This window comes from Octopus bimaculoides, chromosome 24 (genome assembly GCF_046866305.1).
Source record: "Octopus bimaculoides isolate indiv1 chromosome 24, ASM4686630v1, whole genome shotgun sequence".
NCBI lineage: Eukaryota > Metazoa > Mollusca > Cephalopoda > Octopoda > Octopodidae > Octopus > Octopus bimaculoides.
The window spans coordinates 7039088-7063618 of NC_142951.1; the positions used below are offsets into that span (position 1 = coordinate 7039088).

The 24531-nt window shown below is 39.2% G+C and overlaps 1 protein-coding gene and 2 non-coding genes across 3 annotated transcripts in view; 1 reads left to right on the forward strand and 2 right to left on the reverse strand.

The window, feature by feature from the left end:
- The first annotated feature begins 1026 nt into the window (after window positions 1-1026).
- LOC106875049 (uncharacterized) overlaps window positions 1027-24531 on the forward strand; it is a 45047-nt gene continuing 21542 nt past the window's right edge. Inside the window, exons 1-2 of the mRNA XM_089341218.1 lie at window positions 1027-1392; window positions 13991-15009. Of these exons, the coding sequence (XP_089197344.1) occupies window positions 14242-15009 (768 nt within the window). The 5' untranslated portion in view covers window positions 1027-1392; window positions 13991-14241. The remainder of the gene's footprint in view (window positions 1393-13990; window positions 15010-24531) is intronic.
- On the reverse strand, window positions 7439-7563 carry LOC128250840 (U5 spliceosomal RNA). Its single transcript, XR_008266813.1, has one exon. It is a non-coding gene; the product is annotated as a U5 spliceosomal RNA (small nuclear RNA).
- LOC128250841 (U5 spliceosomal RNA) lies at window positions 10930-11054 on the reverse strand. Its single transcript, XR_008266814.2, has one exon. It is a non-coding gene; the product is annotated as a U5 spliceosomal RNA (small nuclear RNA).

Consider the following 24531-nt stretch of genomic DNA (forward strand, 5'->3'; position numbering starts at 1 on the left):
ATTTTTTAAAATGTACCTTAATCCCCTGAGATTGCAGATAATATTTCTGAATCTCTTTGATTCTTTAGATGCGCTGGCCTCCTGATAGTTATTCGATATTAATTAATATATGACTAATTACCAGATTTTATAATTATATATATATAGAGAGAGATAGATAGATAGCTAGATAGATAGGCTATAGTAGAAGACTCTTACCTAGGATGTCACATTGTGGTGACTTAAATCGAAACAATGTGGTTGGGCAGCAAACTTCTTACCACAGCCATTTCTGCGCCTATAAAGAAACGCACTGTTCAGTTCGATATTTGAACCTACGATCAATCGAACATGAGTCTAACACGTTTACCATTAAGTTACGTGCCCTCAAAAAAAAAGGTAGGGAAATGGACACAAAACATTTAGTCGTAAAAATAAGATGACCACAGCTCAAATGCGTTTGACCTGGGGCTAAACAGCAACACACTCTTTCCTTTCTATCTGTCTGTCTGTCTCTCTCTTTCTCCCCTTCTCTTCCTTCCTCTTTTTATTTCCTCCTACTTCTTCATGTAATTTAATCTACGTCCCCCCTCTTAATCTCACTCCTATTAATCCTCTATATCGCCATTTGATTCGGCCAGTTTAGCTCCTCTATCTACTCCTCCCCATCCATGTACACTTCATCGCCATCAATCATCTCACACACTAACGCACACAAGCACGCATACACATATACATTCATACAGGTACGTACGCGCGCTCGCAAACACACACACACATACACACTCATACACACTCGCATACACATAGGCACAGAGTCACGCATACACACACACGCACACATACACGTTCACGCAAAAAGAGAGAGAGAGGGGGGAGCAGAGAGAAAGAGAGGAAGCAGAGAGAAAGAGAGGGAGCAGAGAGAAAGAGATGGAGCAGAGAGAAAGAGAGGGAGCAGAGAGAAAGACAAAGAGAGAATGATACACTTACATATTGATCTCTCTCTCTCTCTCTCTTACACTCTCTCAACCCACATCCTGCCTACACACATACATAAAGTGATTGATCTCCCCTCTCTTTAGACTCACGCACAACGCATCCGCGCGCACATACACACACACACACACACTCACAAAGAAACGCACACACATACACACTCGCACACACATACACACTCGCACACACATACACACTCGCACGCACACACCTGTATATTGCGAGTGCGTGTGAGCAGGTGTCTGCGTTTGTCATTCGATTGTGTCGTCTGCCAACAGACAAAAAAGCCTCCCAAAATGTCTAAAGCAGACGACACCATCTACACACATATATTTTATATAACGATGCCTTACAAACAGTAGATAGTTTGCGACTTTATTGAAATGACTGAATATTATTTTTTGTACTTCATAGAAGGTAAGGCTGATGAAAATATTGATATTTTTTGTCATAATGTTGTTTCTTTCTTCATTTTTGTTTCTCTTTTCTAATTAATTCTTCTTGCTTTTCTTTTTTTTTCATAGTATGTAGCGTAGATTTTTTTACATTATGCAGTTGTTGTACCTCTGCTCAAGGTGTATCTAAGCTTTCCAGTTGTGACTATCACGACTTATATATTTACACCATCAGTCGTGGCTGTGTGGTAAGAAGTTTGCAGTTGGTTCCCAACTACATGATTCCGAGTTCAGTCCAACTGCGTGGCCGATCAAAGCCTTGTGAATGGATTTGATAGACGGAAACTGAAAGAAGTCCATCGTATGTTTACGCTTTTCCCTCCGGTTTTTTGTTCTATGTGTGCCATAAATATCGCCATCCACTTTAGAAAAAAATTTGTAGTTTGGAATCAGTAGTTCTTTGACTGCTATTTCTAAATTTTCAGTATGTTGGAGAAGCAACTCAATTGCTAATCCCTGTATATTTATAATGATAAATAATTATATATATATATATATATATATATATATATATATATATATATATATATGTATGTATGTGTATGGGGGGTATATGTATGTGTGCATATGTATGCGTGTGTGTCTATGTTTGCATTTGACCGCCACCACTACTTGACAACCGGTCTTGGTTTGTTTACGTCACCGTAACGTAGCGGTTCAGCAAATGAGTTGATAGAATAAGTCCCCAGGCTTTAAAAAAGACGTACTAGGGGCCGATTCGTTCGACTAAAATCCCTTGAAGGTTGTGCACTAGCATGGCCGTAGTCAAGTGACTGAAACAAGTAAAAGATAAGATAAAAAGCTGACCAGTTGTGACCATCACGACTTTATTTTATTTATTTACTGTGCCTATCGTAGAAAGGATTTATCTCTTTATTTCCACCATCATCCCGGTACATTGTTTGGCGGAGGTAAAGAATACGTACACCACTCGTTTTTCTGCGTAACAAAAGCCCTAAACCTTAACCCTAAACCCTAACCCTAAACTCTAACCCTAAACACCGAGTGTACGTATTCTTTACTTTCGCCCATTGTTTTAGGGGGCGAATTGGCAAAGTTGTTAGCGAACAAGACAAAATGCTTTGCAGTATTATATTCCACTTCGCTGCATTCAGAGTTCAAATCCCACCAAGGTCAACTTTGCCTTTCATCTTTTCTGAGGTTTGATAAAATAAATTTACAGTTCTAGGATTGTGGAATTATTACCAAGTGATACATTACAGTGTCTGTTCTGGTGGATCTTTGCGTCCACAGTTCTTCGAGTGGTGGGGGCCAACGAAAGGAAATTTTCTGCGCTAAACTAGAGCCCTTTCGGGCGCCTAGCAAGCGGGGCAGTTCCTCTCAAAATTCAAGGCTGATGTTAGGGGTTTTTCCTCTTTCTTTTTTTAAGGGTCTATTAGATATTTACCGCCTCCCCCATCTCCATCGTTCTCTGTTGTTCTCGGTACGAAGTAACAAGCTAAATCCTTTCTCGTATAATCCCTGGATAGGTTTAATCTGTTATCCGGTTTAACACCACCACCTGGTCTTTAGGGGGCTATTTGTGGAGTTCCCTTTGTTATATGTGCGTATGTCTATATGTGTGCGTGTGTATGCATGCATGCATGTATGTATGTATATATAAAGACATACGTATGCATGTGTATCTATGTCTGTATGCATACGTATGTATGCATGCATGTGTGCGTGCGTATGTATGTATGTATGTATATATATATATATATATATATATATATATATATATATGTATGTATATGAGATTTAATATTGCTTATATATATATATACATACATATATACATATATATATATATATATACCGGAGTAAGCACATAAAATGTGCAACAAGGTGGAAAAAAGAGTACTCAAATACCAGAGGTAGAGTAATATGCTTTATTTAAAAGCAGCAGAAATGTAACAAAAGACTGTTACTCTGAGTTTCACGTTCCCATGAACGGGAACGTGAAACTCAGAGTAACAGTCTTTTTGTTACATTTCTGCTGCTTTTAAATAAAGCATATTTATATCGTCGGTAAATCATAAATCCGAAAGAGAAGCACGTTCTAAGCAGCAGAGTAATAAAGATAGGAACCCTATAAACGGGTCATAGTTATCTTTATCTAATATTAATGTAGATGTAATAAAATTGTTTAGCGTTATGGGGATTTGAAACCGGCCAGGTTGAATTTCTGCAGCCACCTAAGTGTTTAGCAATAGACTTTTTTTTTTATTAGAAAATTTGGACTGGTACATTGATGAGTTTTTCTTTTAAATTATACAAGCTTTTCATAAAAGTATAAGCTTTTCTAAAAAGGTTTTGATCTGAGTGTGTCTCCCGTCTCCTGTTTATCCTGATGGGGGAGTCATCGCCGCTGAGAACCACTTCGCCTTCCATCCTTTCCGATTGAATACTGGGGTCGATATAATCGACTTATTCCCTTTCTCATGTGAGCTTGCTGGCTTTTTGTCAACATTCGAAATCTTCATTATCATCATCAGCATCACCACCACTAGTAGCAGCATTATTTCTATTTTACTTCTCAGAACCCTCGATTTTACTTGCTCCCGTTAATTTTGTAAGGGCGGACAGCAACCTGTTGTCAAAGGTCCACTCTCTTGAGTCTCTGTGATTAGCAGCTAAGTGACAGACCGAAACGATATGACCGAAAATCTGATGGATCCGGGGGTGATCAGGAATTAAACAACACCGAATAATCATAGCTAGTGTTGATGATTGGCAGTGCCGTCATAAGGCGTGGGGCACACGGAGCAGTTGTCTCCGGGGCCTCACGGATCCAGGGGTCCGATTCTAATCTGTATATGCTGTGGCTTGCCGCCAGTAAAAAATACTGTAGGTCCCGGCCTGTTGCATTGATTGTCCCCCAGGGGCCTACAATGTTGTTTAGACAGCCCTGCGTTATTTGCTCAGCACGAGAAATCCATCTCCTCGTCGTCGTCGTCGCCACCCTCCTCCTTCTCTTTCTCATCATCATCATCATTATCATCGTCATCATCATCATTTCCGTCGTCGCTGTCACCGTCATCATCATCATCACCATCACCATCATCATCATCATCATCATCAATATATGATGGCCATTAGTCGGTGTTGGTGAAACAAGTGACCTGGAAGGAAGATTCTCTGAAATGGAAATTACTGTCAGCTTGGGAAGTATTCCTTGGAGCTTCAAGACAACTGAAGTGCCGCCTTAACACATCGACACACCGGGCAGTTTTTTTCAGGAAGTTCCACGGGGGTCCCCAGAGGCCCAGTGCTAACCTTGTTTATATGTAGGAGACCTCCATGCATTGGTTTGCCGAGGGTGAGGGTTTGGTGGGGGGAAGGGGCAATAATTTTGTTTAAACGGCCTTGGATAACAGTGGAGAGACAGACAGACAGACAGAGACAGATAGACAGATAGACAGACAGGCAGACAGAGAGAGACAGACAGAGAGAGAGACAGACAGAGAGAGAGACAGAGAGACAGACAGATAGACAGAGAGAGAGAGAGAGAGACAGCCAGGCAGACAGAGAGAGAGAGACAGACAGACAGAGACAGACAGACAGACAGAGAGAGGGTGAGAGAAAGAAAGAAACAAAGAAAAAAGAGGGGAGAGAAAGAAAGAACGAGGGGGGAGAAAGATAGAAAGAAAGAAAGAGGGAGAGAGTAAGAGAGAGAGACGGACACTGGAACATTGGAAAGGTGAAAGGGTCAGCATTGTTGTTTAGACCCTTCCAAGTTGCTCCTTGGTCAAACAGGAACCAACTTCAATGGAAGGGACTCCAACCAGGACCATCTCCACTACATCCAGGAAAACGTTCGAACAAATCGACCCCACGACTTGTTCTTTATAAGCTTAGTACTTATTCTATCGGTCTCTTTTTGCCGAACTGCTAAGTTACGGCGACGTAAACACACGTTCGTTGTTTTGCTTCTTTTCTTTTCGTTTTTTTTTGTTTTAATTGGTTTATTTGAAGTGTGTGTGTGTGTGTGTGATCTACTCACGAAATTTGGTCAGCCCTGGTCTACAGTAAAAGGCACTGACCCAAGATGTCACGCAGTGGGACTGAACCGGGAACCATGCGATTGGGAAGCAAACTTCTTACAGAGTCCCACGTGCGCCTTCATTCATTCATTCATTCATTCTTTCATTCGTGACTCAGTCTACCTAAAACATCATTCGCTTTTAAAGGATATAAGGAGGGAATTTGATAAATATTTGACTGCTATTTCTAGCTTGCTCGAGTGACCACGCGCAAACTCCCTGTGTAAGCCACTTGGCTGAATATTTTATTTATATTCAGCTGGGTTGGCGTCAGTCGAAGGATCAACTGCCATGTTTTACTTGTATGTCACGGTGAAACGAAGGGATTTGCTGTGAATTGAGGTCGGTCCGGGTTATCATAGAACCCTCCCAGATAATCTGGTGACCAAAAAGCTCCCCCCTTTTTATTCTCTTTACCTCTTTCTCGTTCTTTTTCTTCCTCGTTTGTTTCCCCTCCTACTTTTCTCAACCATCGCCACAAGTCGCCGTCACCACCAAAGTCACCATCACTACCACCACCACCACCGCTAATACCACTTACACCACCACCATCATTACCACTACCACCGCTGTCATAGCTACCACCACCACCACAAGGTAAACTACCAACTGAACCTAATTTTGTCTCTGGCGTTCATTAAACAATAACTTGATTAGCTTTTTTCGTTTCAAGTTTCTTTTTTCATTGTTCTATTTTTTTTAATAATGACACTGACCTTATTTTCACAGTTTTTCTCTATCTGACAGATGTTACCTTATGTCAATATATGACCACCACCATCATCATTTTATTATCATCATCATAGCAGCTGAAACTGTTTCTATCAGAACACTGTCACTCTCTTTTCTCTGGCCACCACCACCACCACACTATCCACAACGATCGTCATCGTCTTCATCATCATCACGTCTGCACCTATTCCACTATTTTTCTTTTTGTCCGTCCTTTCAGTTCTACATCTCTTCATCTCATATCCAGATGCGCACACACACGCACCTTCTTCAAGTGCCACTACCGTAAACAGAATGCTACCAACCTAAGTTCCCATAACAATAAATAAATACAGGGTTTTCTTTCTGTCAGAAATGCAAATCAAGTCATTCGCAACAACCATACCAGTTTTAATTAAAATTTGTAACAATCAATTTAATAGATATTTGCTTCTATCACCGCCGCCACGCGCCTCTCTCTCTCTTAGAAATTGTGGATTTAATGTTTAGAAATATTATGAATGTAAACATAGGCACCTTGTGCAAGTGTCTACTAATACAGTCCCGAGCAGACTAAAGCTTTGCGAGTCGATTTGGTAAACGGAAACTGAAAGAAGCTTGTTATATATATATATATATATATATACTCTTTTACTTGTTTCAGTCATTTGACTGTGGCCATGCTGGAGCACCGCCTTTAGTCGAGCAAATCGACCCCAGGACTTATTCTTTGGAAGCCTAGTACTTATTCTATCGGTCTCTTTTGCCGAGCCGCTAAGTGACGGGGACGTAAACACACCAGCATCGGTTGTCAAGCGATGTTGGGGGGACAAACACAGACACACAAACATATATACGACAGGCTTCTTTCAGTTTCCGTCTACCAAATCCACTCACAAGGCTTTGGTCGGCCCGAGGCTATTACAGAAGACACTTGCCCAAGGTGCCACGCAGTAGGAATGAACCCGGAACCATGTGGTTGGTAAGCAAGCTATATATATATGTGTGTGTGTGTGTATAGATGGATATATGTGTGTATGCTAAGCCACGGATTTTATTATATATATCGTCAATGTATCATATATTAGAAAAAAGTACAGAGCAGTAATGTTACGTCTGTATCTGGTGACCAATGGTTTCACATCCATAAAGGACCCATGGAAGCAGGAATCCGTTACGGTCAGGTACATTTGGCCGGCCTATCGGGTTGCCCCGTTATTACTTTAGTAGATCTGATATTAATTTAATTATCGCCTCATGGTTAGATGAGGCTTTCAAAAATAAGTCTATAGACTCATTAAAATGTTCCTCCCCACGGAAATCTTTAGTAAAAGGCGAAAGATTTATCCGCTCGGGGTGAGGAGAAACCAGAGTTAACGTCTATTATTTCACATTCAGTATTATACAAAATATCTGAATGAACTAACACTGATTTTAAAATATAAATTAATACTTATAATTAATTCTGTGCTGCACAAATTTTAGATATTTTTATATTTTGATAATTATTACATTATAATAAATATTTTATACTATATCTTGTAAGCTAATATTTAGATTTTAATTAAATAAAACTAAATATATTTATATCTATCAGTGATGTTTATAAGTGACCTTCACCTTGATAAAGATTTTCCTCCCTTCTAAAACCACATATTTCTGTAAGTAGAGGGGCATATTAGGGAAGCGGACACGCGGTGGTAGGCTTGTGGCTTCGATACCCAGACCGGACGTTGTGAGTGTTTAGTGATCGAAAACACCTAAAGCTCCACGAGGCTCCGGCAGTGGGGAGGGGGGGGAAACCCCGCTGTACTCTTTCACCACAACTTTCTCTCACTCTTTGTTTCTGTTGTACTTGTATTTCAAAGGGGCCAGCCTTGTCACACTTTGTGTCACGCTAAATCTCCTCGAGGACCACGCTAAGGGTTACACGTGTCTGTGGAGTGCTCAGCCACTTGCACGTTAACTTCACGAGCAGGCTGTTCCGTTGATTGCATCAACTGGAACCCTCGTCGTCGTAACCGACGGAGTGTCACGAATTTTTCTGTAAACAAAAGGAACGAATTTATAAATATGTAAGGCTGCATGTAGTCACTTCACACGCTAGAAATAGCAGCCAAATTTCCCTCAAATCATACAGACATATTTATGTGTGTGTGTTTGTGTATTTGCCCTCACCCCATCACCGTTTGACAACCGGTGTCGGTGTGTTAACGTCACCGAAACGTAGCGGTTCGGCAAAAGAGACCGACAGAATAAGTTCTAGGCTTTAAGAATCAGTCTCGGGGTCGATTTGTTCGACTAAAATCCTTCAGGGTGGTGCTCCAGCATGACCGCGATCAGATGACTAAAACAAATGAAAGAATAAAAGAATAATAGAATAAGTACTGAGGTCGATTTATGCTCGATAAAGCATTCAAGGCAGCGCTCCAGCATGGCCGCTGTCTAACGACGGAAACTAGTAGCAGGTAACAGATATGGAACCCTGCTGCTAATAACATCTTGCATTATAGTTGTGATAATCGATTTGGTGAAGAATAGCGTCGTTGGTTACCAAGGGGGGGATAATCATCGTATTGTGGCGACAATCACATGGAACGGTCGTGTAACTAGAAGGGGACGGATCAAACATTACGGGGTATTTTGTGTTTCGAAGCACCATTTTATCGCGGGTATTTTTTAATCGTTCACCGAAAACCATCAAACAGCCAGGCATGCACACACACACACACACATATATATATATATACGTGTGTGTATGTAATGTATATGTCTGTTTGTGTGTAAGAGAACCGACAGAGTATGTACCGAACTTAAAAACTACTCGTGTTGATTTGTTTGGCAAAACCTTTCAAAGCGGTGCTCCAGCATGGCTGCAATCCAGTAACTGAAGCGAGTGATTTATATATGTGAATATATGTATGCATGTATGTATACATATTCACACACATGCAAAGAGAAAGAAAGAAATTGGTTGACAGTGGCTCGCATTTGAACAACAAACACGTAATGTGTGTTTGTGTGTATGTAACACATAGATGGACAGACAGAGAGAGAGGGGGGGGAGGGAGAGAGAGAGAGAGAGAGGGAGAGAGAGCGAGAGAGAGGGGGGGAGAGAGAGAGAGATGCGGATGCACGTAATAAGCTTTCGCTAACAGTTTTTCACGAACCGAATAACACTCCTTTTATGAACATAATCGAAAACCACACACTTCGATCCAGCCTAGAACTAACTACACACTTGCAAAACGAACTTAATTCCATAGTCATTACCTGGCCGCAGTCGTTGTTGTTTAGCTCTGATCGAGCAGATTCAAAGAACAAAGGCATCGCATAAATTTTGGTAGAGTGCGCTTTCGCTGTTGTTTCTAGCGATTAGAGAGACCTCATAAACGCCCTTTACGTCAGACACCGATCACAGAAAGTTTGTGATCTTCCTCCGAAGATGCAGCGTGAATTCGTTCAACAGTCTTAAGTACTATCGATATTTATTACAGCCAATAACATTATGAGTTCAAACCCTTTCAGTAGAACTCGGTAAAATAAATACCACCCAAGGACGAGGTGGAAATAGAATCGATTTAATCATTTCTGTCTGGTGATATACCTCATCTTGCATTTGAATTTACGAATCATGATTAAATTTTTCTCTCAATTTAAACTAGCAGAACCATGATCAACGGCGTTCTAGACACGACCATCACGTCTTTTTCGACACACTTGGGTATCAATTGGCCGTTATTTCTAGCAGAAAGAGTGATCATGTACGAGAATTATATCGTTTTAATTTGTCTAAGCGGGCTGGAGGTTGTGATAGGGTGGCGGAGCAGATCTTTCGGTGAAATCTAATTTTTTTTAAAAATTGTTTACGTTTTTGGTATTTAAAATTCTGATGAACAAGTGAAAGAATATATCAACTTTTTTCTACTATTTCACTTGTTCAAATTCTATCACTTCCTTGGCCGAAGTTACGGTGTGTAAACAAACCAGCGCACACACATATATCCGACGGGCTTCGTTCGATTTGGCTCCACCAAAACCCATTTATAAAGCTTTGCCTGGGGTTACAGCAGAAGACACGCTATGGGACTGAACCCAAGGTAAAATGGTTAGGGGAATAAGTATACACACACCGGAGGTCGTGTGGGAGACAGACTTGTGCAGGGTGATAAATTCCTTCCCCAAAGACGCATCTTCTTACTGAAGTGGCCCGATGAAGAACCAGCGAGGTGCTTAAGTGAAGCACGGAGTCTGGTCGGGTGGTAAAATGTAAGAGGATGAGTACCTCATATTGAAAGGGCTTGTGGCCCCATAAAAAGAAAAGTGTAAGAGGCAAGTGCCTCATTTCAAAGACATGATAAATTGAAATTGTAAAAGGTTCATAGCCTCAAATTGTAAATTTATAAAAGATTTAGAGAAGTAGAGTTCGGCGGTAGGCTCCTGTCTTCTCCCATTAATACCATCTTACTAATGTGTTTGTCCAGCCCGTAGCTACTACTCTGTGTACTGCCTTTATGGCAAATTGAATGAAATAAAGTATACACACATATATCCGACGGGTTTCGTTCGATTTGACTCCACCAAACCCATTCATAAAGCTTTGTTTAGCCTGGGGTTACAACAGATGACACTGTGGGACCGAACCCGGGAAATAACAGTTCGGGGATCACAACCAAGTCGTTGTAAGGTAGAGTTTGGTCTTAATTAACCAATATTAATTAGTCTGATATTAATTTAATTATCGCCTCATGTTTAGATGAGGCTTTCAAAAATAAGTCTATAGACTCATTAAAATGTTCCTCCCCACGGAAATCTTTAGTAAAAGGCGAAAGATTTATCCGCTCGGGGTGAGGAGAAACCAGAGTTAACGTCTATTATTTCACATTCAGTATTATACAAAATATCTGAATACACAAACACTGATTTAAAAATATAAATTAATACTTATAATTAATTCTGTGCTGCACAAATTTTAAATATTTTTATATTTAAATAATTATCACATTATAATAAATATTTTATATTATATTTTATAAGGAGATATTTAGATTTTAATTAAATAAAACTAAATTTATTTCTATCTATCAGTGATGTTTATAAGCGACCTTCACCTTGATAACGATTGCTGATTTCTCTCCCATGTCAGGCTTGTACGTAGTCGCTTTGCATGCTAGAAATAGCAGCCAAATCTCTCTCAAATCATACGATTAAGGACACATTGGATAATGTAGATTTATATAATCTGTTAGAAAAAGAAAAAATACGAGATGGTCACGCCTGGAATGCCTTTCGCTCATTGCTCTACTCGATCAGAGCTCACCGGGAATTAAAAACGTCACTATTCATGAAATATAATGATAGTTGTTGTTTAGCTACGGACCGATATTGATTGAATAAAACTGTATGATCAAAATTCTTTCAGCCATAACAATCAGGTTTTGTTTATTTATTCATTTATTGCTGTTTTTATTTTTGTATACTTTGGACTACATAATGCTTAATGGTCGAGTTTAGCTTAAAACAAACTGGCTGCTATTTCTAGCAGATCGAGCGACCATATAAAGGCTATAAACAGCTGGTCGCGAACGCTGTTGTTTCGTTTGATGAAGGGAGTGCGTGCGTTGTGTGTGTGTGTGTGTGTGTGTGTGTGTGTGTGTGTGTGTGTGTGTGTGCGTGCGTGTGCGTGCATCCGTGTATGTGTATGTGTTGGGGGTGGGGGGGTCAATATATGTACGTAAGGCGGTGAGCTGGCAGAAACGTTAGCGCGCCGGGCGAAATGCTTAGCAGTATTTCGTCTGCCGCTACGTTCTGAGTTCAAATTCTGCCGAGATCGACTTTGCCTATCATCCTTTCGGGGTCGATTAAATAAGTACCAGTTACGCACTGGGTCGATATAATCGACTTAATCCGTTTGTCTGTCCTTAAAAAAATAAAAATCGTTACCACCCCGGTCAAAATGCTTAGCGGCATTTCGCGTGTTTACGTTCCGAGTTCAAATTTCGCCGAGGTCGATTTGCCTTTCATCCCTTCTGGGGTAATTGTTCAGTTTACGTTCGTGAAAAAAAAAAGGGGATAGGGACATAATTAAATACACCGAAGTATGTCCGATATTTTACTCACTCCTGTCGCCCCTCGACGTTGTTTACAACTGATTTCGGCAGAAGTAAAGATCATGGGCCGCACTCCCTTTGCGATTTCTTTCTTTTTTTTTTTTTTTTTTTCTATTTTACAGGAACACACTATATCGAGGGCGGAGATACCGAATCGGCAAAAAAAATCTGCATTTCAAAATTTAAATCCCCACCCCCACCCAAACAAAAAATTTCTTAAATTTTCACTTTTTAAAAAAATTAAAAAATTGGCGAAATACGTAGAAAAATACGGAGATAATGATTCTGAAAAAAAAATATATTCTGTAAAATTTCAATTTTTAAAAAACAAAACAAAAAAACTAACGTCCCTCCGTCCCCTCCGCCCCCCCCCCCCCCCCGTCCTATGACAAGAAGTGAAATTATAGTATTTTCTCTACTGATGTTTCACGACGAACATGTCGTGGTTGAGGGTCTTTTGGAATTAAAAGAGATTTGTAAAAATAAGATTTTTTTTGCACATATATATATATATACGATGAACCTCTTTCAGTTTCTGTCTACCAAATCTACTAACAAGGTTCTGGTTGGCCAGAGGCTGTAGCAGATGACAGTCGCCCACGGTGCCACGCAGTGGGACTGAACCCAGAACCATGTGGCTGGGAAGCAAGCTTCTTATTTCTTTATTGCCCACAAGGGGCTAAACATAGAGGGAACAAACAAGGACAGACGAACGGATTAAGTCGATTACATCGACCCCAGTGCATAACTGGTACTTAATTTATCAACCCCAAAAGGATGAAAGGCAAAGTCGACCTCGGCGGAATTTGACGAAATACCGCTAAGCATTTCGCCTGGCATGCTAACGATTCTTATTTCTTTACTGCCCGCAAGGGGCTACACATAGAGGGGACAAACAAGGACAGACAAAGGGATTAAGTCGATTACATCAACCCCAGTGCGTGACTGGTACTTAATTTATTGACCCCGAAAGGATGAAAGGCAAAGTCGACCTCGGCGGAATTTGAACTCAGAACGTAAAGATAGACGAAATACCGCTAAGCATCTCGCCCTGCGTGCTAACGATTCTGCCAGACCTGTGCCTACACGCATACACACACACACCCACACACACTGGGGCACTGCCTTGAAAATTTTAGCCGAATGGAGGGACCTTGTACTTATTCTAACAAGCATGAAATGATGAAAGTGGTGATGGTGGCAGCAGCGGTGGTGGTGGTGGTGGTGGTGGTGATAATGACAATGATCATGATGATGATGATGGTGGTGATGATGATGGTGGTGATGATGATGGTGGTGGTGGTGGTGGTGGTGGTGGTGCTGATAACTACGACGATGATGATGATGCATGCAATATGGTCAAATGAGTATGATATTCCCAATGAGCTGAGTTCGATCTCAGTGAGTAGCATCATTTTTTTTTTCAAAGACAACTGTCTGTGATATGAGGTGACATTTGGCTGTTATTTCCAGCAAGTCGATCTACTATGTAGAAGATTCTTCATTTGGCTCAATTTCCATTCACCCTGCCCCTCCACCATTCGTCCATTGCTCTCCTAGTATTGTACTGGGGTGGGAGCAGTGTTTGATCCACTCCATCCTTGCCACTCCCTTACAAACATCACTCATACATCAGATAAAAAAAAAGTATTCATTTTTATTAATATTATTTTTCCTTTACTTTCATTTACAGAACAAGTTCATGGACATCAAATCCAAAAAGCCAAAAATTATTCCAGAAGGATTATCCAAAGGATTCTATTTCCATTTTGAAAATTATCAGCTTTCACTTATAAATCCCACGATATTTCAAAAAATTGCTTTAGAGAATGTCTTGAAGTGAAAGCAAAAGGAAAAGAAGTTTTGAAAATATAAATCTGTAGATTTTTATTTAAATTTATGTAAACAGTTCCAAACAAGATAAAGCCCCCTTCTTCCAAAAAAATGTTGCCGGACTACCAAGCCCTGTCGTGGGTCGTCCTCTGCCCAATAGCCATAGTGACAAATTGCTTTGGTGCCATCATCATTAGCCATTATAAAAGCTCCTACATCGGAACAGATATGGTTCTGATTACACTCCTGTTGGCAATGGCAGCCAACGCTGGTATCTTGCTCCTCGTTCCTGCCGTTTATGTCATGCTAAACATAACCTGGAGTACAGGGCTGTGTTTCTTTTACATTTGGATTTTTGGCTTCCTTCGTGCGGTCGGTCTCATCGGACTGTTCATACTCAGCTTCCACTGGTCCCATGTTTCAAAGCTAACCCCTTTGAATCGCATCCAGATGCCCAGTTTTCCAATCAAAAGCTCTCTTCTGGTCACGGTGCTCATCTCCATAATAGTAGGCATCTTACCATTGGTTCGCATCCTGATGCGACCCGACCCCTTCGATAAAACTCTTCCCTGTATGTTCCTTACCTATGACGCCGATCCAGCTCTGGCCATTTTCATCATCATTCTAACTCTGGTGGTTTTCTTTGCGATTATCATCTGCCTCATCGACTCCGGTCTTCTCCTGCACAGCTACAAGTCCATGTTCCTACTCAAATATAAATCCGGCGGCTACTACGACACCGAACGAGCTCGTGCCACGTGGAGTCGAACTGGCATCATCAGTGACACGTACTCGGAGATCAACAACACTTTCGATCTATGGAGGGTCGTACTACTTCAGTTTCTTCTGTCCACTTTAATCAACCACATTCCATATTTGGTAAGTTTATTTCTTGTTTTAGTGTGTGTGTGTGTGTGTGTGTGATAATCTCTTTTTTCATGAATATATACATACATGAATAATACATACATATTCTTTCATTCTTTTATTTGTTTCAGTCCTTTGACTCTGTGTGTGTGTGTGTATATGTATATATATTTATACACCTGCATGCATGTAAGCATGTATAGGTCACAGATGAAATTCAGGTATTCCCCGTATAGAAGACTCATAGTATTATGCAAAAGATTCAAACTTAGATTCCAATGTCTTTACAGGGAATCATTCCACGAGGTAAAGTATGGCTATAAGAGGGATCAGGTTAAGCAGGTACAGAAGCAAGTATGGGGATATATATATATATATATATATATATCCCACATTAATTTTACAAGAATATAAATAAAACATAAAAAACAGACAGAGTTGTAACTCTTTTAAATAAAATAATATATTCCTCCATACACAATCATACAAAACCCCTTATTTTGTATTTATTTTTACTCACATATATATATATATATATATATACATGCACACATATAAATATGCATGCTTTATATACATAAGATATACATACACAATATATATATGTATGTGTGTGTGTGTATACATGCATACAAACATGATCTCATTCACATACATTCATTAATAAAACATATTACCACATCAGAGAAATAAATCAACAACATAAAAGGTTCCATCCTATAATATAAATAATAAGTATACATCTATATATATATATATATATATATATACCGGAGGAAGCACATGAAATGTGCAACAAAACTGTCCGATGAACGGGAACGTGAAACTCAGAGTAACAGTCTTTTGTTATATTTCTGCTGCTTTTAAATAAAGTATATATATATATATATATATATATATATATATATATATAGTGCCATTTCGCCTTATTGGACCGCTGAATTTTACAAGTTTTTTTCATTCTCTCTCTGTTTATTTTCTCTTGTTCCTTTCTGTTGACGAGCATAGGCTCGAAACATAAAAGACTTTTTCATTTTTCCCAAGCATCAAACTAATACACTTGCTTGTGGTTCATACACCTGTCTTCATCTTTTGTTTTTCTATAGATTTCAACTATATATATATATATATATATATATATATATATATATATATATATATATATATATATATAGTTTTAGGGAAAATAACCAATTTTCAAGAACTCATCGATGAAAATCCACTATCATATATATTTTATATATACTTTATCTATAAGGCTCAATTTAATTTTAATTTTTTATAAATTGATTTTAATTGAGTTTTTTACCTGTAATTTTGGATTTTGTCCCTAATATTATTATATATATATATATATATATATATATATATATATATATATATATATATATATACATATAAGAGGGATGACCACTAAGTGGACATCCATTATACTAGAAGAAGACTACCTATGGTCTTCTTCGAGCCCAATGGATGTCCACTTAGTTGTCATCCCTCTTATATGTATGTAATATAACTTTTCTGAATCTTATATATATATATATATATGTGTGCGTGTATATATATTATATACAGCTGCATACACGCTCTCTTTCTCTCTCTCTCTCTCTCTCTCTCTCTCTCTCACACACATGTATGTAAGTATGTACATATAATTCCAACCCTTGAGCACAAACCTCAATACAGGATGCTTTCCAATCGGTTTAAGTTGCAGTATTAAAGAAAGATTTAAAAATTAATGGATTTAGGTTAAAATACAATTAGACGTGGCTCAACCATTTTAATATTTAGGGTCTTGAGTGAGATGCGGTAGATTAATTTCACACATATTTACAATTTTCAACTAGCTATCAATCACCATCACCATCATCATCTTCATTTAACATCCATTTTCTATGCTGGCATGGGTTGGACAGTTTGATTGAAAACTGGAACACTGGGGTAAACACCAGGCTCCAATCTTACTCAGGACACTGACCTCCTGGAAACTGTTAAGAGAAGTGCAACCAAGCAAATACCCTCCATCGGGCATCTACCATATTCTGAACGCCTAACTTCACTAGGCATGGATACACTGAAGATCCGACGTCTGGCAACTGACTTGGTAAACACCCACAAAATTATCAACCATTGTCTCAACAACAACCTTGAGCCCTATTTTGAATTCCATGTGTCTAACACATGTGGGCATGACTACAAAGTCAGAAAACAGCACAGCTCCCACGACTTTCAGAAACGTGTTTTTTTTTTCACACTCAGAGTGAGTTGCTGAAGCATGGAACAAACTCCCTGCATCAGTTGTCAGCTGCCGAGACATTGCATCCTTTGAAACCTCCATGCTCCCTGAAATTCACCAAACACTACACCTGATATCCCCCCACCCTCCACACACATGCACACATGTATATCATGACTCATACACTTTCACTTTCCTGACTTTTGTAGATAACTTTATGTATTATACATGCATCTTTGATGAGTTGTAGTGCACCTGAACACTACACACAATAATTTTGCTATTATTATTATTATTATTATTATTATTATTATTATTACACACACACACACACACATATGCATGTATAGTTTGCAGTTCCATTATAGATAGGATCAATAAAAAAAATGTACTCCATTCTGTGAGAGATAAATACTATTTTAGTTAATTCTTTTGTATTTGTATCCACTTCATTTTTGTACCTAAATGCACACACACACACACACACACACACACACACACACACACACAAACACACACAAAATAGTTTCAAAATATTCAGACCGATACATTTGATAAAATAGGTACCAGACAGATTTAAGAGAGATTTGACTGCTATTTCTAGCAGTCTAAACAACACTGCAGAGGTTTCCCTGTTGACGTTCCTTTTCATGTTATCCTTAACATAAGCAGCTATTAAGTGCCAAATAGCGTGTGCGTGACATTGGGGTGGAGGGGCACAAAATGTGTGACCTTAGGCCAATGTTATAAATCAGTTGAATGTATATAATCTCACATCAACACAACGAAACGTGTACATACACCGCACATATACACTCTTTGCATGTACATGCTTCATATATATACACACACACACACACACACACATACACACACACACACACACTACCCATACACATATTTCAAAGGATAATAGTTTTAATTGAAGAGGAAGATTTGTCGTTTAATAGTCAACTGATTTCCTAAATGATAATAATAATAATGATGGTGGTGGTGGTGGTGACAATGACTGATTATCCGCTTATATTAAGCTAATTTGATAAAATGACAGATTAATTTCAAATTATTATTATGATGATATAACAATTAAAGTTGAACTGTTTCTTCCCTCACTCCAACCCGCACCCACTCTGGTAAATGAAAATGAAAGTAGGAACATGGAACGGCCAACTGGATTGGACAGCAAAGAACCTGTCAAGAAGCTGGTTGTTTGGTGCTGCTATTGATGCTCTACTGACTCTGTGACAAAGCTATTTTGTTGTTTGTTCCTTCTCGAGCCATGCCTGGCTCATAAGGGCCAGTTTCCCGGTTTCATTGGCGTATGGGTTCCCCACCTGGAATTTTCTCTGACTCTCTAACACGATGCAATATTACAGAGTGATTTCACAGAAAATTAAACAACTTCACAAATTTACCACAGAAAATCATAGTAAAGCTAACACAAACATAACGTAATTCTCTTCTTCATAACAATTGTTGTTGTTGGCACTCCGTCGCTTACGACGTCGAGGGTTCCAGTCGATCTGATCAACGGAACAGCCTGCTCGTGAAATTAACGTGCAAGTGGCTGAGCACTCCACAGACACGTGTAACCTTAACGTGGTTCTCGGGGATATTCAGCGTGACACAGAGTGTGACAAGGCTGACCCTTTGAATTACAGGCACAACAGAAACAGGAAGTAAGAGTGAGAGAAAGTTGTAGTGGAAGAGTACAGCAGGGTTCGCCACCATCCCCTGCCGGAGCCTCGTGGAGCTTTAGGTGCTTTCGCTCAATAAACACTCACAACGCCCGGTCTGGGAATCGAAACCGCGATCCTATGACCGCGAGTCCGCTGCCCTTACCACTGGGCCATTGCGCCTCCACTTCATAACAATACTACTAGCACAAAAATGCACAGTCCACCCTCTCTGAATATGACTTTAAAGTGCTTCAGGTAGAGGGGCCCTGGTTCAGGAGTGTGGCCACAGTCTATTGACTGAATGTAGAACACTCCCCACTTAGGTTTGTTTGTGCCATATTGTTAATATATATATATTTTATCATGTTTGTGTGTGTATCTGTGTATATGTGTGTGTGTATGTATGAATTGTGTATATGTGTATGTATGTGAATTTGTGGGTGTGTGTGTGTGTGTGTGTGTGTGTGTGTGTGTGAATTTGTATCTGTGTGAGTATGTGTGTGTGTGTGAATTTGTATGTGTGTATCAGTGTGAATTTGTATGTGTATGTGTGTGTGTGTATGTTATATGTAAGTGTGTTGTTGTGTGGGTATGAATATCATCTACCTGTACTCACAATGGTATAATATACAGCATAAATTATACATAACTTGCAATATCCATTTTTCCCCCAAGTTTAACCAGTTTGGTTCAGGTGGGATAATCACAGAAACATTGTTTATTGAACAAAACACTAAATGCTTCTAATCAGCTGAGCAATCTTGATTACCACCAACTCACATTGGTAACGGACAGACTAACTCAGATATCGGTCATTGACAAAACAATAATGGCCTCTATTAGAGCTTTTATCAGCCTAAGTGAAATACCTATATCGAAAAACCATATATGTTCTCTGTCTCTCTCTCTCTCTCTGTCTCTCTCTCTCTCTCTCTCTCTCTCTCTTCTCTCTCTCTCTCTCTCTCTCTCTCTCTCTCTCTCTCTCTCTCTCTCTCCTTTTTGTTGCTTCTACTCCTTCATCCTTTCTGTCTGTCATTCTTTCTTTTCCACATCATACCCTGTTGGATACAGAACTTTTTATAACTTTCGTTGTCTTTTTTTTGTTCTCAATATTTTCATGAAATATTATCCTCACTCTCTCTCTCTCTCTCTCACTCTCTACTCCTCTTTTGACTCTGTCTCTGTCTCTCTTTCTCTGTATGTGTGTGTATGCATGTAGGTGTGTATATATATATATATATATATATATATGTAGTGAACTTCATGCAGGCATAGCGTGGATTTGATCCTCAATAGCCAAATTTCATTTAACAGTTCAGCACTACTTTTCTCAAGGTAAAACAATAGTTTTTCTGTGAGAAAAGTGGTGTCGAACTGTTAAGTGAATTTGGCTATTGAGGATCGAATCCACGCTATGCCTGCATGAAGTTCACTACATATATACATACATATATATATATATATATATATATATATATATATATATGTGTGTGTGTGTGTGTGTATATATATATATATATACACACACACACACATAAACCTACACACATGCATTCATACACGCACGCACACACATATGCATGTGTGTGTCTATGTATATGTGTCTATGTATGTATTGCATATCTGGTCATTAATCAATCAATCATTCTCTCTCTTTCTCTCTCTCTCTCTCTCTCTCTCTCTCTTCATCTCCCCATCCCCATCTCTCAATCAATTACGCTTTGTCTCACTAAAGTCATTTCAATAATGCATTTATTGATCTTACTCTTCTAGTCCATCCACTATTTCAATCGAACTCTTTTTGTCGTCCATAATATCGATAAACATTCCACCTACATCCACCACGTGCAGTCCTAAATCTCCCCCAACTCTTGTCACAAAAAGACACAATCCCATTCAAGTTTTGTATGTGCATGCGCGCTTAGATATGAAGAATTAATTAAGGCATAACATCCTAACTGGACATGTAAGATCATATATATGGGTTGGAACAAAAGTCCATACTGTTTTCCAAATTGGTGGCATTGAAACGTGATTTCATTTCTCATGAGACAGAAAGCATACAAAAGCGGGCGGGGCTGAAAAGTTCCTGGCTTTAATGGTATTAAAGGAGGCCCAGTCTTCTGAGTTCTTTTACAGGGCTTAGAAAAACTAAAGAACCACTGCAATAAGTATGTGAACTTTCCAACATCCCTTTGTGTGTGTCTGTGTGTGTATGTGTGTATATATATATATATATATTTAAATTCAATAATAGGACAAATTCTTTTACAAGAATTTATCAAGTAGCTAGCGTGAAATGCCCTTATATAAATATAAATATATATATATATATATATATATATATATATATATATATATATATACATATATATACACCAGGCATGGGCACCGTTTCCTTTTTGAGAAGCAGGCCACATGAAATACTCCTCACAATCAAGCAGATTGCACTATTAACCCATAAAGCACTGGGATTTGCACTTACATAGCATGGACTGCTGAGCACATTTTATGAAAATGAAACTACCATGCACGCATAAAAAAAACAAAAAATAGTTAAAATATCTTCTTAGTATATAATGGTTGCAAGTTTTACATCATCTGAAAAGTCATTAGTTGAACTATTAGTCCTCTTGCATTCTGGGGGGTATCGGAGCGTTTGAGTGACATTAGACCCCAATAAACACCCATAAATGAAATACATCTATCTGAGCCACGATCGTGGCCTGTCGACCTGTGCCTGACAGCCACGATTGTGGTCCGTCACAGTTTATGTGTTGAAAAGATTCAAGGTAATTTTTCATTAGGCATGACATTCAGAAAATGTCGTGGGCTGTAGATTACCCATGGCTGGCCCATACACTTCACATCACAGTTTTAGGTTTTGTGATTATGTAAGAAATCAATATTTATCAGGAGATACACCTAGTAGTACTCCACTTTATGTCTCAACATGTCAATATATAAAAATCTACGTTGGTAATAGCAGGTCGACTGAAGTTTGTGATGACAACGATGTTCTGTATGAGAACTGTTTGTGATGGACTTGTTGTAAATGATGCAATTTTTGCTCAGCCAACCAGAAACAGAAAACACTAAAGACATGAAATTACATGGTCACGTTCACTCACACTCCTAGTTTTATGCCTCTGTGCGTTTGTCAGTGTATATGCGTGCAAACAGTATGAGTGAGTGTGTGTGTGCTTGTGTGTGTGTCTGGAGTTGGCTGTGTGGGTATGTATTTGTGTAATTATAATTCAGCCTTTTACATGTTGCACGGTTGGCGAAACAAATGATGACAGGGTCCATTAAGCAAATCTTCGGTTGAGCAGGTTTGTTTGACAGCTTAGGAAGAAGTTATGCAAAGGGAAGAGGAGAAAGTGAGCTTTCAGCCATGCACATGGCCATCTTCAGAGTAGTGCGGGTTAAAGTGTTATATGCGTGTGTGTGTGGGTGATCTTAGAATGATTGCTATAGAACATCCTGGGCCATGGGTGCTAAAAGCATTCATAGACAAGTAGATTGTATTAAATCAAGCAGTGTGGTAAGTTTACCAATTAAAATACAAAAAAACCAAAAACACAGGGATCATTGTAATGATTCAACCCATGACCTTCAGACAACAGGACAACTTTAACAAAAGGTACAGAGGGGTCCAACTCACCACCTTAATAATAACGATGGTTTTCAATTTTGGCACTAGGCCAGCAGTTTTAGGGTACTGGGTAGGTCAATTACTGCAGTTCCAGTGCTCACCTGGTACTTATTTTATCAACCCCGAAAGAATGAAAGGCAAAGTTGACCTTGGTGGAATTTGAACTCAGAACATGAAGATGGATGAAATGCTGCTAAGTGTTTTTCCCGGCATGCTAACGATTCTGCCAGCTCAACATCTTATTATTTATATGTCATATAAGGCTGCGAGCTGGCAGAATTGTTAGCATGCCAGGCGAAATGCTTAGCAATATTTCGTCCGTCTGGGTTCTGAGTTCAAATTCCACCAGGGTCGACTTTGCTTTTTATCCTTTCAGGGTCGATTAAATAAGTACCAGTTATGCACTGGGGTCAATGTAATTGACTTGATCCCTTCCTGCAAATTTGAGGCCTTGTGCTTCCAGTAGAAAAGATTATTTGTATGTAATATCCTTATCAGTTCTATTGCACCAAAGGACAGGCAGAAACCACATAACAATGTAGAGTTCCTCCTGGGGTCAATCAGAACAACACACTTGGACATTTCTGTTTACATTTACCATACTCCAGAACTCACTTGTATGCGTTTATGCGTTTATATGTGTGTGTGTGTTTTGATCATAATCGGTAGTTTCTGCTTGACCTGCTTGAAGGCCATATCGATTATCTCGTTAATTAAATTGGATAATGAATTTGTGTTGTGAGAAAGGTTATCTGTTTATAATCTCTAACTACCTGACATTGTAGGAAGAAACAGCCTCATGATGTGTATATTTAAAACAGTCTTATGTTTCTTGATGAGCATACATGTGTGTGTACAATAGTGTGTGGGTGTCTTCAGAAATATATATATATATATATATATATATATATATATATATATATATATATATATATATATATATATATATATGGGGCTGCTGATGATGGAGGTATGCTGGATTGTTGGCATGGCTGTTTTTGTATTTGTAAAATAGTATTATATGTGATATATATATATATATACATACATATGTATACACACACACATATATATAGCAAGTAAAAAGCAGCACAGCATCTGAATGTGGCTGATGCCAGTACCCCGTGACTGCCCCCCCCCCCATGCTGGTGGTATGTAAAAAGCACCATCTGAACATGATTGATGCCAGGCCCACCTGACTGGATCCTGTGCCGGTGACACATAGAAAGCACCCACTACACTCTTGGAGTGGTTGGCGTTAGGAAGGGCATCCAGCTGAAGAAACATTGCCAGATCAGATTGCCAATTCCTGTCAAACCATCCAACCCATGCCAGCATGGAAAACGGATGTTAAACAATGATGATGATGAAGACACACACACATATATGTATACATATATAATATATATATGTATATCTTTTGTTTTTTACTTGTCTCAGTCATTAGACTGTGTCCATGCTGGGGCACCACCTTGAGGAATTATAGTCGAATGGATGTACGACAGTATTTTCTTTTTAAGCCTGGTACTTATTCTATCAATCACGTTTGCCAAACTGCTAAGTTACAGGAATATAAACTCACCAGCATTGATTATCAAGCAATCATAGGAGACAAACACCAACGCAACACGCGCGCGCACACACACACACACACACACGTACATGCACACATGCGTGCATGTGCACATACATGCACACACACACACATACACACACATATAGACAGGCTTCTTTCAGTTTCCTATTTCTTTATTGCCCACAGGGGGCTAAACACAGAGAGGACAAACAAGGACAGACAAAGGGATTAAGTCGATTACATCGACCCCAGTGCGTAACTGGTACTTTATTTATCGACCCTGAAAGGATGAAAGGCAAAGTCGACCTCGGCGGAATTTGAACTCTGAATGTAATGGCAGACGAAATACTACTAAGCATTTCGCCCGGCGTGCTAACGGTTCTGCCAG